The sequence below is a fragment of the Neltuma alba genome, unplaced genomic scaffold (genome assembly GCF_004799145.2).
Source record: "Neltuma alba isolate B1F8T4 unplaced genomic scaffold, ASM479914v2 tig00011422_pilon, whole genome shotgun sequence".
Classification (NCBI taxonomy): domain Eukaryota; kingdom Viridiplantae; phylum Streptophyta; class Magnoliopsida; order Fabales; family Fabaceae; genus Neltuma; species Neltuma alba.
Genome location: NW_021636106.1, coordinates 410,120 through 422,588, shown reverse-complemented (window position 1 = coordinate 422,588; position 12,469 = coordinate 410,120). Strand labels below are relative to the sequence as shown.

The 12,469-nt window shown below is 35.2% G+C and overlaps 1 protein-coding gene, 1 long non-coding RNA gene and 1 pseudogene across 2 annotated transcripts; 2 read left to right on the top strand and 1 right to left on the bottom strand.

Annotated features, from left to right (window-relative positions):
* Positions 1 to 1,140: 1,140 nt before the first annotated feature.
* LOC114713292 (uncharacterized) lies at positions 1,141 to 3,785 on the top strand. The gene is made up of 2 exons (XR_003737326.1): positions 1,141 to 3,411; positions 3,552 to 3,785. It is a non-coding gene; the product is annotated as an uncharacterized LOC114713292 (long non-coding RNA).
* A 2,469-nt stretch (positions 3,786 to 6,254) lies between these two features.
* LOC114713285 (protein CHAPERONE-LIKE PROTEIN OF POR1, chloroplastic-like) lies at positions 6,255 to 9,010 on the top strand (annotated as a pseudogene).
* A 419-nt stretch (positions 9,011 to 9,429) lies between these two features.
* Positions 9,430 to 11,236, bottom strand: LOC114713283 (tetraspanin-11-like). Its single transcript, XM_028897895.1, has 2 exons — positions 10,713 to 11,236; positions 9,430 to 9,909 (listed from the first exon to the last, which is right to left on the bottom strand). Exons 1-2 carry the CDS (start codon positions 11,211 to 11,213, stop codon positions 9,580 to 9,582), a joined length of 831 nt encoding a protein of 276 aa, XP_028753728.1. The 5' UTR covers positions 11,214 to 11,236; the 3' UTR covers positions 9,430 to 9,579.
* Between the last annotated feature and the right edge of the window lie 1,233 nt (positions 11,237 to 12,469).

Here is a 12,469-nt window from a genome sequence, read left to right as displayed (position 1 = left end):
TTATCACAATTCTTAAAATATAAAATTTTTCATTATTTTTATTCTTCTCATGTAGTATCTCCAGTCCTTCATATAAAAGCTAGTTGACTAATTTAAGTAAATTAAAAATATTTGTTAAGTTAATTATTTATTCAAGCTGAATTCTCTAAAACACTCTTACCAATCATGTCTACTAGTTAGAATTACCACTTGATGGAATCTCTAATATGTGCAACTATCACAAGGGCTATTTTGAAAAAAATAGATTAATATGAGAGACAAGGTGAATTGAGATATATATTTAAGATCAAATTAAAATCAAACTAACTCTTATATTAAGGACTAAAAGTAGTATCTTTTTAATTTTATAAAATTTTATAATAAAAATAAGAAAGATACTATTTATGCCGAAGGGGTGGGGGCTGCGAATCTCTCTGCAAAGAATTTTTGAATTGATTAGTTTCCTCGTGGACAAAAAAATGATCATGGGCTCATCTGAAAGGCTATATGAACAGTTTTTCAATTCTCATTTATAAAACTAACAGAAAGTTAGTCTAATAGAAAATACTAGTCTCTCGTAGTATAATAAATTAAGGTTTGAATTCTTATTAGAAGATGTGCCTATATTTAATACTACCTCCGATCTTAATTATAAGAGCCAGTTGACTAATTTGAGGAGATTAATGAAGTAAGTTGAGTTAGTTATTTATCCTAAATAGGTGTTGTCTTTTCTAAAATATCCTTACTCATCAAGTGTATTGACTAAAATTATAATTATTAGAAGGACTATCTTGAAAAAATTAAGTAAATATGAGAGATAAAGTGGATTGAAGTCTTATATTTATGATCAAAATAAAAATTAAACAGGATCTTATATTAAAGACCGGAGATAGTATTCTAATAGTATCTTAACATGACTACCTCCAATAAAAAGATATCCTGTTTACAAAAAAAATTATCATTTATAAAATATAGGATAAATATATGAAATTTTTTTTTTACCTCAATTCATATTAAACGTGCTGATAAATGAATTCGATATTCGTGCAATAAAAGCATCATTTGTCTTCGACTGTTTAGGGAGCAGGGGCTAGATGGTAACTTCACTTCCAGATAAAAACAAAACCAGATCCCGAATTCATTTTCCTTGAGAAGTCCCAGCGCGTCTGGGAATGACTCACATCAAGGGTGGGCGAAGAGAGAGAGAGAGAGGAAAAAAAGAGCCAAAGCGCAGAAACGGCAATGGTGATGACTATTCTCTTTTAGTCTTCTGATTCATGCTCATGTTCTCAACCCTTTTTCCGTGAGAAAAAGTGATAGCTAGTTCTAGCTTTGAATCCTCGTGTTACATAATTTCTGTTTATGTAAGGCGAGATCTCTGACTCTCTGCTGTAAAATTCACCGGTTCGCCATGTTTGATTTTTTTTTATAATCGAGTTCGACTACTTTTGTTCGTAAGAACGTGCTGGATCTTGGAATCTCTCTTTGTTCATGCTGTTTTTTCTATGTGCTTGGCATTTTGTCGGTTTTCCTTTCAGAGGGAAAAACAACGAGGTCGGAGTTTTTTTTCCCCCCTCAATTTATTTTGTTGATATTGTGTTTTTTATGTGAATCTACATGGAGCTGGGGCGAAGACACTGGATGCAGCGGTTCATCGATCTCTTCCTGATCTTTTGTGTGGGAGAACACAAAGCATGAATCGATCGATAAACCTCTGCATCCAATGCCTACTTGGTCTCTTTCACTATTTTCGATGTCATCTGTTTGGTTGCCGAGAAACTGTGAGAAAACCACGAGCACGAGTTTTTTTAGTTTAAAAGAAAAATTACCTCGTTATTTAGAATCATTTATAGAGCTAGTTTTTAATTTTTTCCCCACCAACCCGGGGACTATATGTGTTTGTCTTAGATTTAGAATGACGCAGCTTAGTTTTGTTGCTTTTATCCTCGTTTGAGCAGTTACCAGTAGTTTCTTGTTGAGAGTTTCTTTGTTAATATTTTCTTGGAACCTCTTGCTTGATTTCCAGTAATAGTGTTGTATGGCCTCTTAATGATCGATTCGCCAGCTGCTATCATTTTGAATCAATTTGCATAATCCTATCGATTATCGTTCAAAAAATTAGATGTTTCGGGTTCCAACTTACATATGTGATCATGCATTATAATATCATACATGGATGATTTTCATTGTAGGAGTATGATATGTAACTATCAGGTTGGATGAACTGACCTTCCAAGATATTGGCTATAATATTGCGGCTGCCGACAATCCAGTTTGTGATGCTCCTGTGCTGGCAAACTGGATCTTATATTAAGTGGGGTGGTTCATCATCTATTGCATTATTCGTAGACGGATTTCTACTTTTACTTTCAGTGTTCATTTTTTTTACTCTTCTACTCTCAAGCCTCTCAACAAGATAAGAGCATTCTCCCAGCTGACTCTTTTGTCATGTGTTTTATGGGTCAATCGCTTTTCAAGTTTTTATCATCTTGAGGGTCCTTTTCCTGCTATATAGGTATAGCCCCATCGGAATATTGCCGAGATTCCACAGTCTCTTACCAGTAAATAAGTTGTTTTCAACTGGTGTCTTTTTCAAGTTGTGAGAAATAATCTTCTTTGGTACCATCCACTTTAAATTATATGTATACTTCATTGTGTTCTTATAATCCTCTTTGGTACTATCCATTTTCTCCATTGTATTTTTCTTCTTGAAATTATCGCCTTCATTTTTCCCCGTTCAAATATAAAATATCAATCCTTGTTCGAGGCATTAATTACGTCTATATAAAAAGCTGAAAAGAACTATGGTTTTTTCTGATAGAGACTTTGGTACTGCAACCTCCTAGCTTATTACGTGTTAATTGGCTGGAAGTTGCAGATCGGGCATGCTTAATATAGTTCACATTGGTGCCACCTCTTTTTTGTGTAAGATATGTTTCAAGCGGCGACCTTTTCATTCTATGATTAATTGCCCCAAACATTGGCTTGGCATGTTATGCACTCAAACAGAGAAGATGTCTCCATTCAGTTCTAAAATTTGGAGCTCCTTATTTTGATGGTAGAGTTTTCTGAAGATGATCTGGGGATGAAATGTGAATTGCTCTGGTTCTAGTATATCATTTTCTTGGGCATAATGATGGTTTGAAGGTCCCTGCTTGTTGCTTTCTTGTAAAGGAAAAGGTATCCTTGGAAAGTAAGATTTACTCCAGGGGGTAGGCCAGGCCTACTGAACAATATTAAACATGACGACTAAGAAAGGAGGCTACAGTGGATGGAGTACAACTTGATGGAGAATCTAGTTGCTAATGATGTTTACGGGAATCTGGATCAAATTCTTATATGAGTTAATCATATCCAATCCGACTAAGGCTCAGTTTGGATCAATTGTTGTCACGAGTCCATAGAACTCATTGGCCTACTCATAATATTTTGGTAAGTAATCTTATAGATTTAGATTTTTTTTCCCCAACTTATCAGATAATAAGAGAGAAATTTTATAAACTTCTTGCTAATGCAAATTGGTTTACTTATACTGTTTACGAATACTGGTTCGTTCTTTGAGACATATTCAGGTGAATTCTCCATCCAAACAGAGTCTAAAAGACGGGTAATTTCTGTCGTCATCTGGAGTAAATAAAGCAAAGTCCAAGTTTAGATTGGGGAAACAATCGAGTCTATGAATAGTAAGTAACTGGTTGATGCCGAGAATATCCTATGGGGAGATTCCTTGTTCCCGAGTCCCGACTTGATGACTCATTCAATTATTATCTCACACCATTGGCCATTTAGCTTTCGACATTATTCCTCCCTTTTCTGTCATTTGATTGGTTTCCAGATGTTATATTTATTGTTTTATAGTACAGTTCAAAATTTTTTAAAAAAATATATAATTCAAATTTCAAAAAAATAACTGAATTTAGCACCAAGAAATTGTGAATAAAACGCAGTGTATTTAAGATAAAAATTAAATGATTTTTTTTACCAGCAAAATTAAATGAGTTAAATTAATGGCAATTTATTTTTAAAGGAAATTATTTTGAAGCATTAATGCATTTATTATTACTATAAAGTGTTTGTTATGTTGTGGTAGTAATGGCTGCATCGTGGCCGCCTGAGAAAAATGGGCATTATAATGATAAGGCGCTAATGTTTAACACGGGGGGACGAAGATGTAATGTAAATGAAGGATAGTGATATTCGAAGCCAAATGTTCAATCGCTGTATGAAGGAGGCTAGTTCACAGATTATTTTTTGTGTCGGGTTTAGTGGGAATCAAATTAAAGCAGATAGGATAGAAAAGTGCCGAGAGTTCTATGCATTGAAATGCTCTTGACTTTATTATGTATCATATGATTCATATCACAATGCTTAGGTGTCAGGCTGAAGACCTGTTCTTTTTCCTTCTTCCTCCTCCTTATTATTATTATTTTTTTTTTTGCCGCCGAAACTACCTGATTATATGCTCATTTAAAAAAAAAAACCTGAAGTTTGTTAATACCATTACCAGTATAGTTGCGTGAATTGCAAAAGTTCTATTGGCAAAATGAGCAGCAAAACTCCAACCTTCAGTATTTAACACTACTATATTCCTGGGAGACATACATTGAGCAGCAGTACTTCGATTTCTCTGACTTACTAAATATTTAGCAACATTTATTAATTTTATCTTTCTTTTATCATGTCTTAATTTTTTCCCCTATGTATAGGTGTCCTTCTATTAGAGATAGGGGTGAAAACGGCCAGGCATCCTGTGACTTAACCTGGCCTGGCCTGTTTCAAAATAAAAAAAGACTCAATCCTTTTTGATGACTTTTTTAGCCTAATAGGTTAGGTCTATGCTTTTTCAAAAGTCTCTTAAGTCTATCAGGCCTGACCTAATCTGTTTATTTATCTTAATTTTAATTTTGTACTTATATCCAGTCTTATTTTAAATTTCAATATATACTTATAACTTATTTGCAATAATATTAACCATAATTAAAATTTAAATAAAATATAATAATAAATAATTGTTATGTAGTATATATATTTTATTTTTTTATTAATTAGCCCGTGTATTTTTTATTATGCATTGTAAAATTTTTAAAATTACAGATTTTTTTAACAAACTCAGGCTCAAGCTTTAAAAAAAACCTATAACAGGCTACAAGCCAGGCTCAAACCAGTTTGTTACTAAACAATCTGACCTGTTAAGGACAAAGCTTAGCCTGACCTGTTTCCACCCCTAATTAGAAGCAATCCTATATGAAGCATTGTTGAATATTAAATGTCACGTCTGAAAAAGTTACTCCCATGGTCCTATTTACAAGTCACTTTTAACATATTTTACGCAAACAAGAAAAATCTTAAACTTTATTAGCTTCTATTTAAAATTTAACAAATTTTCAACTTTATCTTTACTTAATATACATTATACTCTATGAAAACAAAGTTAACACAATAATAAATAAAGAATAAAATTATACATTTATATAAAAATTTTCTCTTTCTGCCTTATAAAGAGGACAAAAAAATTTATTCCCTCTGTACTATAAATAGGACTAATATAATTTAGTACTATGATTAATACCAGATCACTTGACATTGTATGTTGGGTTTCTTGAATTATGACTAATTACCATAAAGTATCCCTATTCTCAAGTCCATTCATTTTTCACCTTAGACAGAAGATACTAATTTTTTGGGACCAGAAAAGATACTAATATTTTGGGAAATACGGGCTTGTTTTAATTTTGAAAAAATAACAAATAAAGACTCATAATATGGGAAATTGTTATTTGAGACCCTCAATTTGAAAAATAATAAATAAAGACTCAGTACTATATTACAAATATGAAATCTTGGTGAAATGTCTAAAATCTCTCTCAGCCAAGTTGTGATTTGGTCTACCGAAATTGTCATTCGTCAAAATGAATTTGTCATTTTCCAAAGTCAACTTGTCATTTGGCATATCTGAGTTGTGATTTCAGACATTTCATTAAGATTTCATATTTATTATATAGAATTAGATCTTTATTTGTCATTTTCTAAATTAAATGTTCCAAATAGTAATTTCACATATTAGAAGTTTTTATTTACTATTTTTCTTTTAATTTTTACCCGTTGTTGCTCAGTGGTAAGTCCTTTTTTTTTTTGGGGGGGGGGGTCCCCCTAAACTTGTTATCCCTTAGGTAATCCGCGAGGTTTTTCCTCTTCTTTCAGTTTTGAGTTTTCCTCCAGCGACCCAAACCCGACCAAAACGGCAAGGCGCGGGGGAACTTAGCCTCAGCCTTTCCATTTCTGAACCCTCCTTTGAAATTCCCATGGTGTCCTCCCTATTACTGTATTAGGCATTTAGGCTACGCTACCAGCATAACAATATGGTCGCACTTTCGCCCTCGACTTCCAATTTCGCCACCGCTTTGCTCGGCAAGAAATTGTACCCTCCCCCTCTCTTCTTCTTGTGTGTATTCTTATTGCTTGTGCAAGTTTCTGTTGCTTCTCTTGATTCTCTGATGCTGTATATGCTTGGCTAATTCAGAATGAGATTGTTTTTTCTATTCGTCAAATTTGTTATGTGGGTAGCTTGATAAACAAAGAAAAAAAATCGATATTATCAATATGAATATGTTATATCAAAGTAGGATATATTAGTAATATTACTCTTCCAGTCCTTAATACAAGACCCATTTAATTAATTTGATTAGGCAAAGAAATTAGATAAGTTAGTTATTATAAAAAATATTATACGTTTTTCTTAAAATACCATAATTATCTTTCTTAATACCTTTCTTTCTCTTTTACTTGATTATAGTTGAGGGAGTATCCTAGGGGTAATTTAGAGAAAATAGATAAATATAAAAAATGGGTCTTGTGTTTAAAACCAAAACCAACTCAACAATTAGGTCCTATATTAAGAGCCGAAAGAGTACTTTACTATTCATTCATGATATCCCTGTTGAATATTTTCAACAGTTAATTTACTTTTTTCGAATTTTTTTAAAGTTTTAAAAAACTTCTGAATTTCCATATGGTTAAGGCTAGTTATGTTTGTTGATCTCCTAATTCATCATTCATTTTTCTTTCCATTGTATAAAGTTCTGTCGTTTCTTCTTCTTTTGATTCCCTTGATTGAATCATCTTCAGGCCCCTCCAAGGAAATGCGAGGAAGCTGACAGCACATTGCAGTGTTTCATGGAGGATCAAATGCGCAGTGGATGCGCCATACGGAGGAGGTATTACCTTCTATCTCGATGTTCACTAAATGGCCATTCAAGCTCAATTATTTCATAACCTCAAAGTAGGATGGTGCTTAACTGACATTGTCAAGCCCAGAACCATACTTTGATTACTGAACCAGTGGGCCAAAGCTTTTAATACCAATGTTCCGATTGTTTCAGAAATTCCTCTTATATGAGGTTGGCTTTTTTGGTTATGTCCGATGTCTTAGTATACAAGTATGCGACCATCATTTCTTATTATGGCTTTCATGTATTTGATGGATACTTGGTAACATGGGATACTAAGTTCTACATTGAGTATTATAAGGTACTCAATAGGATTCTTCATCCCACTTAGGCCAAAGTCAGGTTATTGAGGGTCTGATAAGTAATTCCCCGAACTAAGGGCTGCCCTGTACACCCGTTCTCACCCCTATCTCCCTCACAGATATTCACCATCTGCTTAACCCTACACTAAACTCCTCTGCGCCAAATATACACAGCAGCCCCCTCCCCCCCCAAAACCTCACACATTCCACACTTCCACACTTAGGCTTGGCCATTAGCTATGGATCCATTAACGATGAATTTCTTTATTATGTTTCTTGTTTGGTAGCTTTTGGTCATTGATTGGACATTGATCGATAGCCTGAGTGTCAATTGAACTATATCTTTTGCCAAATGGACACTTATTCTGTGCTTCCTATTCTTCCTTACTGATCAGTTGATGGTACACTTATTTTTTCCTTGTAGGTAGTGTTCGAAAGTTTCCTCGTTTCAGTGTTTGGGATCCTTACAGACGCCTTGGGGTAAGCTATGATGCTTCTGAGGAGGAACTAGGGTTCAAGAAATTTTCTGCTGCAACAATATGCTGGGCATGAAAGAAGTGAAGAATCAATAGAAGCAGCATTTGAAAAAATACTAATGGCAAGTTTCAGACAAAGGAAGAAAACAAAAATTAATTTAAAAAGCCGGCTGAAATAGAAAGTGGAAGAGTCACCACCTTGGGTTCAGAACTTGCTCAACTATGCTGAACTTCCAACAACCGATGTTATCCTCAGAAGATTGTTTCTTTTTGCCTTTATGGGGGGCTGGAGTATAATGAATTCTGCTGAAAGTGGACTTGCGTTTCAGGTTTGTTGTTTTTTTTTATCTCTTTTACATGTGTTTCAGTAAGATGTGTCATTATATTCATCCCCCTCTTCTGGCTACTTGGTCTAAGGTTTATGCTATGTGTTGTATATTTACCAGAAACGTAGAAAATGATAATATGATAATCGTCTATGCGTTGCTGCTCTCTCTCATTCTTGCATATTCATTTGAACGTTTTGATCTTTGGACCAGGTAGCAATCTCTTTGGCCGCCTGCATATATTTTCTTAACGAAAAGATGAAGAGCTTGGCGAGAGCATCCATTACAGGGTAAGTTACAAGGGAATTAGACAGCTTGCACCAACATATGCTTTCCTTCTGATTTTAGTTTGTTCATTTTCTGCATTGTTTAATCTCTCAATTATAGGTTTGGAGCACTTGTTGGTGGCAGGATCTGTGGCTTATCGCTAGTACCACTACCCAATATTCCATCTATGTTGCTACCCCCAACTTGGACACTTGAACTCTTAACATCATTGGTGGCTTATCTCTTCTTGTTCCTTGCTTTTACTTTTCTGAAGTGAAGTGATACTGATAACTATTCTTCTTCATTCAATTTCCTGTACTTTTAAAGAGACCTCCAAGGCTGATAGCCGAACAAATCTGGTTTTTGAATGAGAGCGTAGTAACCACTGCAGCGCATCCTACGAAATATGAATATTATATTACTTTAACTTGAAATGCCAAGAATTCATTGGCTCGCCTCTTCTGATTAGGTTCACAACTTCAATCGAATCACTAGAAACCACTATGTTGCGGACACCCTCTTCACATATTCTAAGGCCTTTTAGAATTCCACATAATTCAACTTTGGTGATAGTCAATATTCAACAACACCACAACCTTTTAGCTTTTCGACGGTGTTTTCATTATAATGGAATTTCCGGTGGTCTGGATGGGAAGTGTTATTAAAATACAACGGTGGTTGTCACATAGTTCATGTTTGTCTGGAAGATACCCCAATATGTGGTCAAGTAACATAAAAAAGTAGTCTAAACGCTCATACACAAAAATAAAAAAAGGAAAGAGAGAAGAAGGAGAAAGAAAGAAAGAAAGATCAGATGACTGCATGTCAAAATTTGTTCATTAGAACAAAATGAGAGCAGATGTACAAATCCGACCCATATGTACCTCCTGGAAACATGAAGCCTATGGGATATTAGTACAACAATTACACAAGAAGTAAGACCCTGGTTCCATTTCTACCATTGATAAGGAAGAAGATACATATCGTGGTTGGCTGGCTATCATCAAGGGTTATTTAGTGCTGGCTGTGTGTGGTGCTTGCTTGGGCGGGAATCTGATCGATTGTTCCAGAGGGCGTAGCAGCTCAAGACGTATGAGATTGTCAAATAAATGATTACGAGGGTGGTCCAGATTGTGATACGCCGCCAGTGCAGCTTTGTGTCGGCCAGCACCCCTCCCTTGCACGAATTGCAATCGTAACATAACTTGTCTTGCCTATTGTTCCATCTCTCGCAATCACTATCCTTTTCTACTGGACCGGTCGTCGGCTCTACCCAGAAAGTCACATTCTCCATTCTAAATCCACAGTACAATGGCGGCTTACAACACCCTGACTGCACATACCCAAACCCATTCTTCAATAAACATTCATTTTAATATCCGTAGAGGACTGAGCAGAAGAAGCAGAGGTTTTAGTTATCTGATCCGGTGTTTTAAGATTACATACTACCTTCAATCCTAATTATAAGACCTAGTTGACTAATTTAAAGAGATTAAGGAAATAAGTTAAGTTAGTTATTTGTGATAAATAAGTGTTGTCTTTCTTAAAATATCCTTACTAATTAAGTGTATTAGTTAGAACCATCATTATTAGAAGGACTACCTTAGGAAAAAAATAAATATAAAAAACAAAATAGATTGGGGTCTTATATTTAGAAAATAAAATTTTATATTAAGGACCGGAGATAGTATTTCTTTCGTTTGGTCAAACACATGGTACACGTCCGTTAAGCCTAAATAATTAATATTCTTGAGAGCCCCTGAAATTGGCCTAGTTTTAAATTTGAAGTCTCTTTCTAACTACTGACATATCTCATCATGGAATCATAGGTGGTATCGACCACGCTAATACACATAAAGGCGAGGATTTAGAGCTAATTGTGACAATTGCATGGCAGAGTACTTCTCATGCAGACTCATAAATGTAGAACATAGGGGTTTGTTTAGATTTTAAATCTTTGCAAATAGTGAGCTGCATTCGTAACCATACTATATTGGTCCTTTCTTCTGATCAAACCCGCCATTTTTTTGTGTGTGAAAGGTAGTACGTCTAAATGTTAGGTCATGCATGTATAGACGCGGTTATTAAGGCATAGTACGACATATTGACTCTTGCGGAGGAACAACGAAGACTAACCTGGGTGATAGACAAGCGCCTGAAAATCAGATATCCGTCGTTCTGATCATCGTCAACGGCAAGGTTCCGACACACATGGGCATCGATTAAACAACTCTTGATCGCTTTCCAATGCTGGTAGTCGTCAATCACGTAACGCTGCAGCCAATGCTTGAAATCAGTGACCTTATAATGTTGCCATATCCGCTGCCCTAACTTCGTGTGAGTCCCGAACAACGCGAAGACGGTCCAGAATATGAGAATCACGATCAGCAGGAACGTCACAAGCAGGAAGATTGACATAACCACATTGACGCGGCCCAAAGAGCCCACGATCCCAAGCGTCGAAACTAACACCAGCAAGACGCCGCCGATCAATAGTGGGTTCCGGAGAAGTTTCTGACAGTCGGAGGCGTGACCGCCAAGGATGATTATGTAGATCGAGCCACCGACTGCAGCGAGACCCAAGAGCAATGTCAGCACGTTGAAGACACCTACCACGGCATTGCTTCTGTGGACCATCGCAATTCCCGGCGGCGCCAGCGGCGGAAGCCGACGGACGCGAAGGCAATGGTTAGGAAGTAAGAATGGATTTATTAATTGTGATTGGAACAGCCGATTGGATTTCCGTTATGGGTGAGCAAATCATGGCCAGCGAAGAAGAGAAAGAGCAAGACGATCTGGATATTGTAACAAACTTCCGGGCGGGAAACGGTTGTCGTTTTGGATTTGACCGTCACTCTTTTTTTTTTTTTTGAATAGAAAATTACTCCCAATTCATTTGAAAGAAATCCCATGCAATCTACTAATAACAGTGAGGTATCAAAACCTTAATATGTATTAGATAAGTTTTCAAATGTAATTATAAAAAATCCAAGATTCTTTTTTGAAGTTAAAAAAAAAAAAGTTTTCCCATAAGCACGGCTCTCATATAGCAACTAAACCTTGTGTGCGCGCGCATTCAGCAAAATGTATAAAATATACATACACATATATGCATATGTGAAAAAACATTTTCCTCCACACAACGGGATTTGGGTCTGACGGAAGATTATGGGCCTGTTTGCATTCACGTTTGGACACCAAAACGTGCGATTCAAATGGCAAACGGTGCTTTTTCAGAAAATGTAGTGTTTGGCACAGCGTTTATATAATCTGACTTTTAGATCTCAAATGGACTTATGGAAGAAGCTCTTCAATCCTGCTTTTACCGGTGGAAAGTAACAGTGCCGTGGAAAGGTAGCATTTTTTAATTTCTTTCTAATAATAAATTAATTTTTTATTTTAAATGATTTTATTTTGAATTTTTTTTTTACAATTGTCACATTATATACATTTAATAGTAAATATGTACTACCTCCAATTCTTAATATAAGAGCTAGTTAATTAATTTGGAGAGACTAGAAAAGTTAGTTAAATTAGTTATTTATAATAAATAGTTATTGTTTTATATTTAGAATCAAATTTAAAATCAAAACTAGCTCTTATACTAAGGACTGGAAGTAGTATTACTTAATAAAATTCATATCCTTTTTGTTCATTTTACATATAAACTAACTTTTTTATTAGTCATCCAAACAAGTTTACATTTCTCAAACTGACTTTTTTACAAAATCCAATCCAAACATAAATCACATTATCCTATCTGACTTTTACCCAATCTGACTTTTGTAAAAGTCAGATTGAAAAAAGGGAAAATTTCACTGTAGGACCGTAGAAGACAATTAATATCAAAGAGCCCCCAAAACTTTCTGAAACCTCACTGCAGGACCAAGGGA

Excerpts from the sequence above, each read along its gene's own strand:
- LOC114713283 (XM_028897895.1), bottom strand. The coding sequence starts at position 11,213 with ATGGTCCACAGAAGCAATGCCGTGGTAGGTGTCTTCAACGTGCTGACA. Across the intron at positions 9,910-10,712 it reads GGCGCTTGTCTATCACCCAG|TCAGGGTGTTGTAAGCCGCC; the intron begins GTTAGTCTTCGT and ends GGGTATGTGCAG.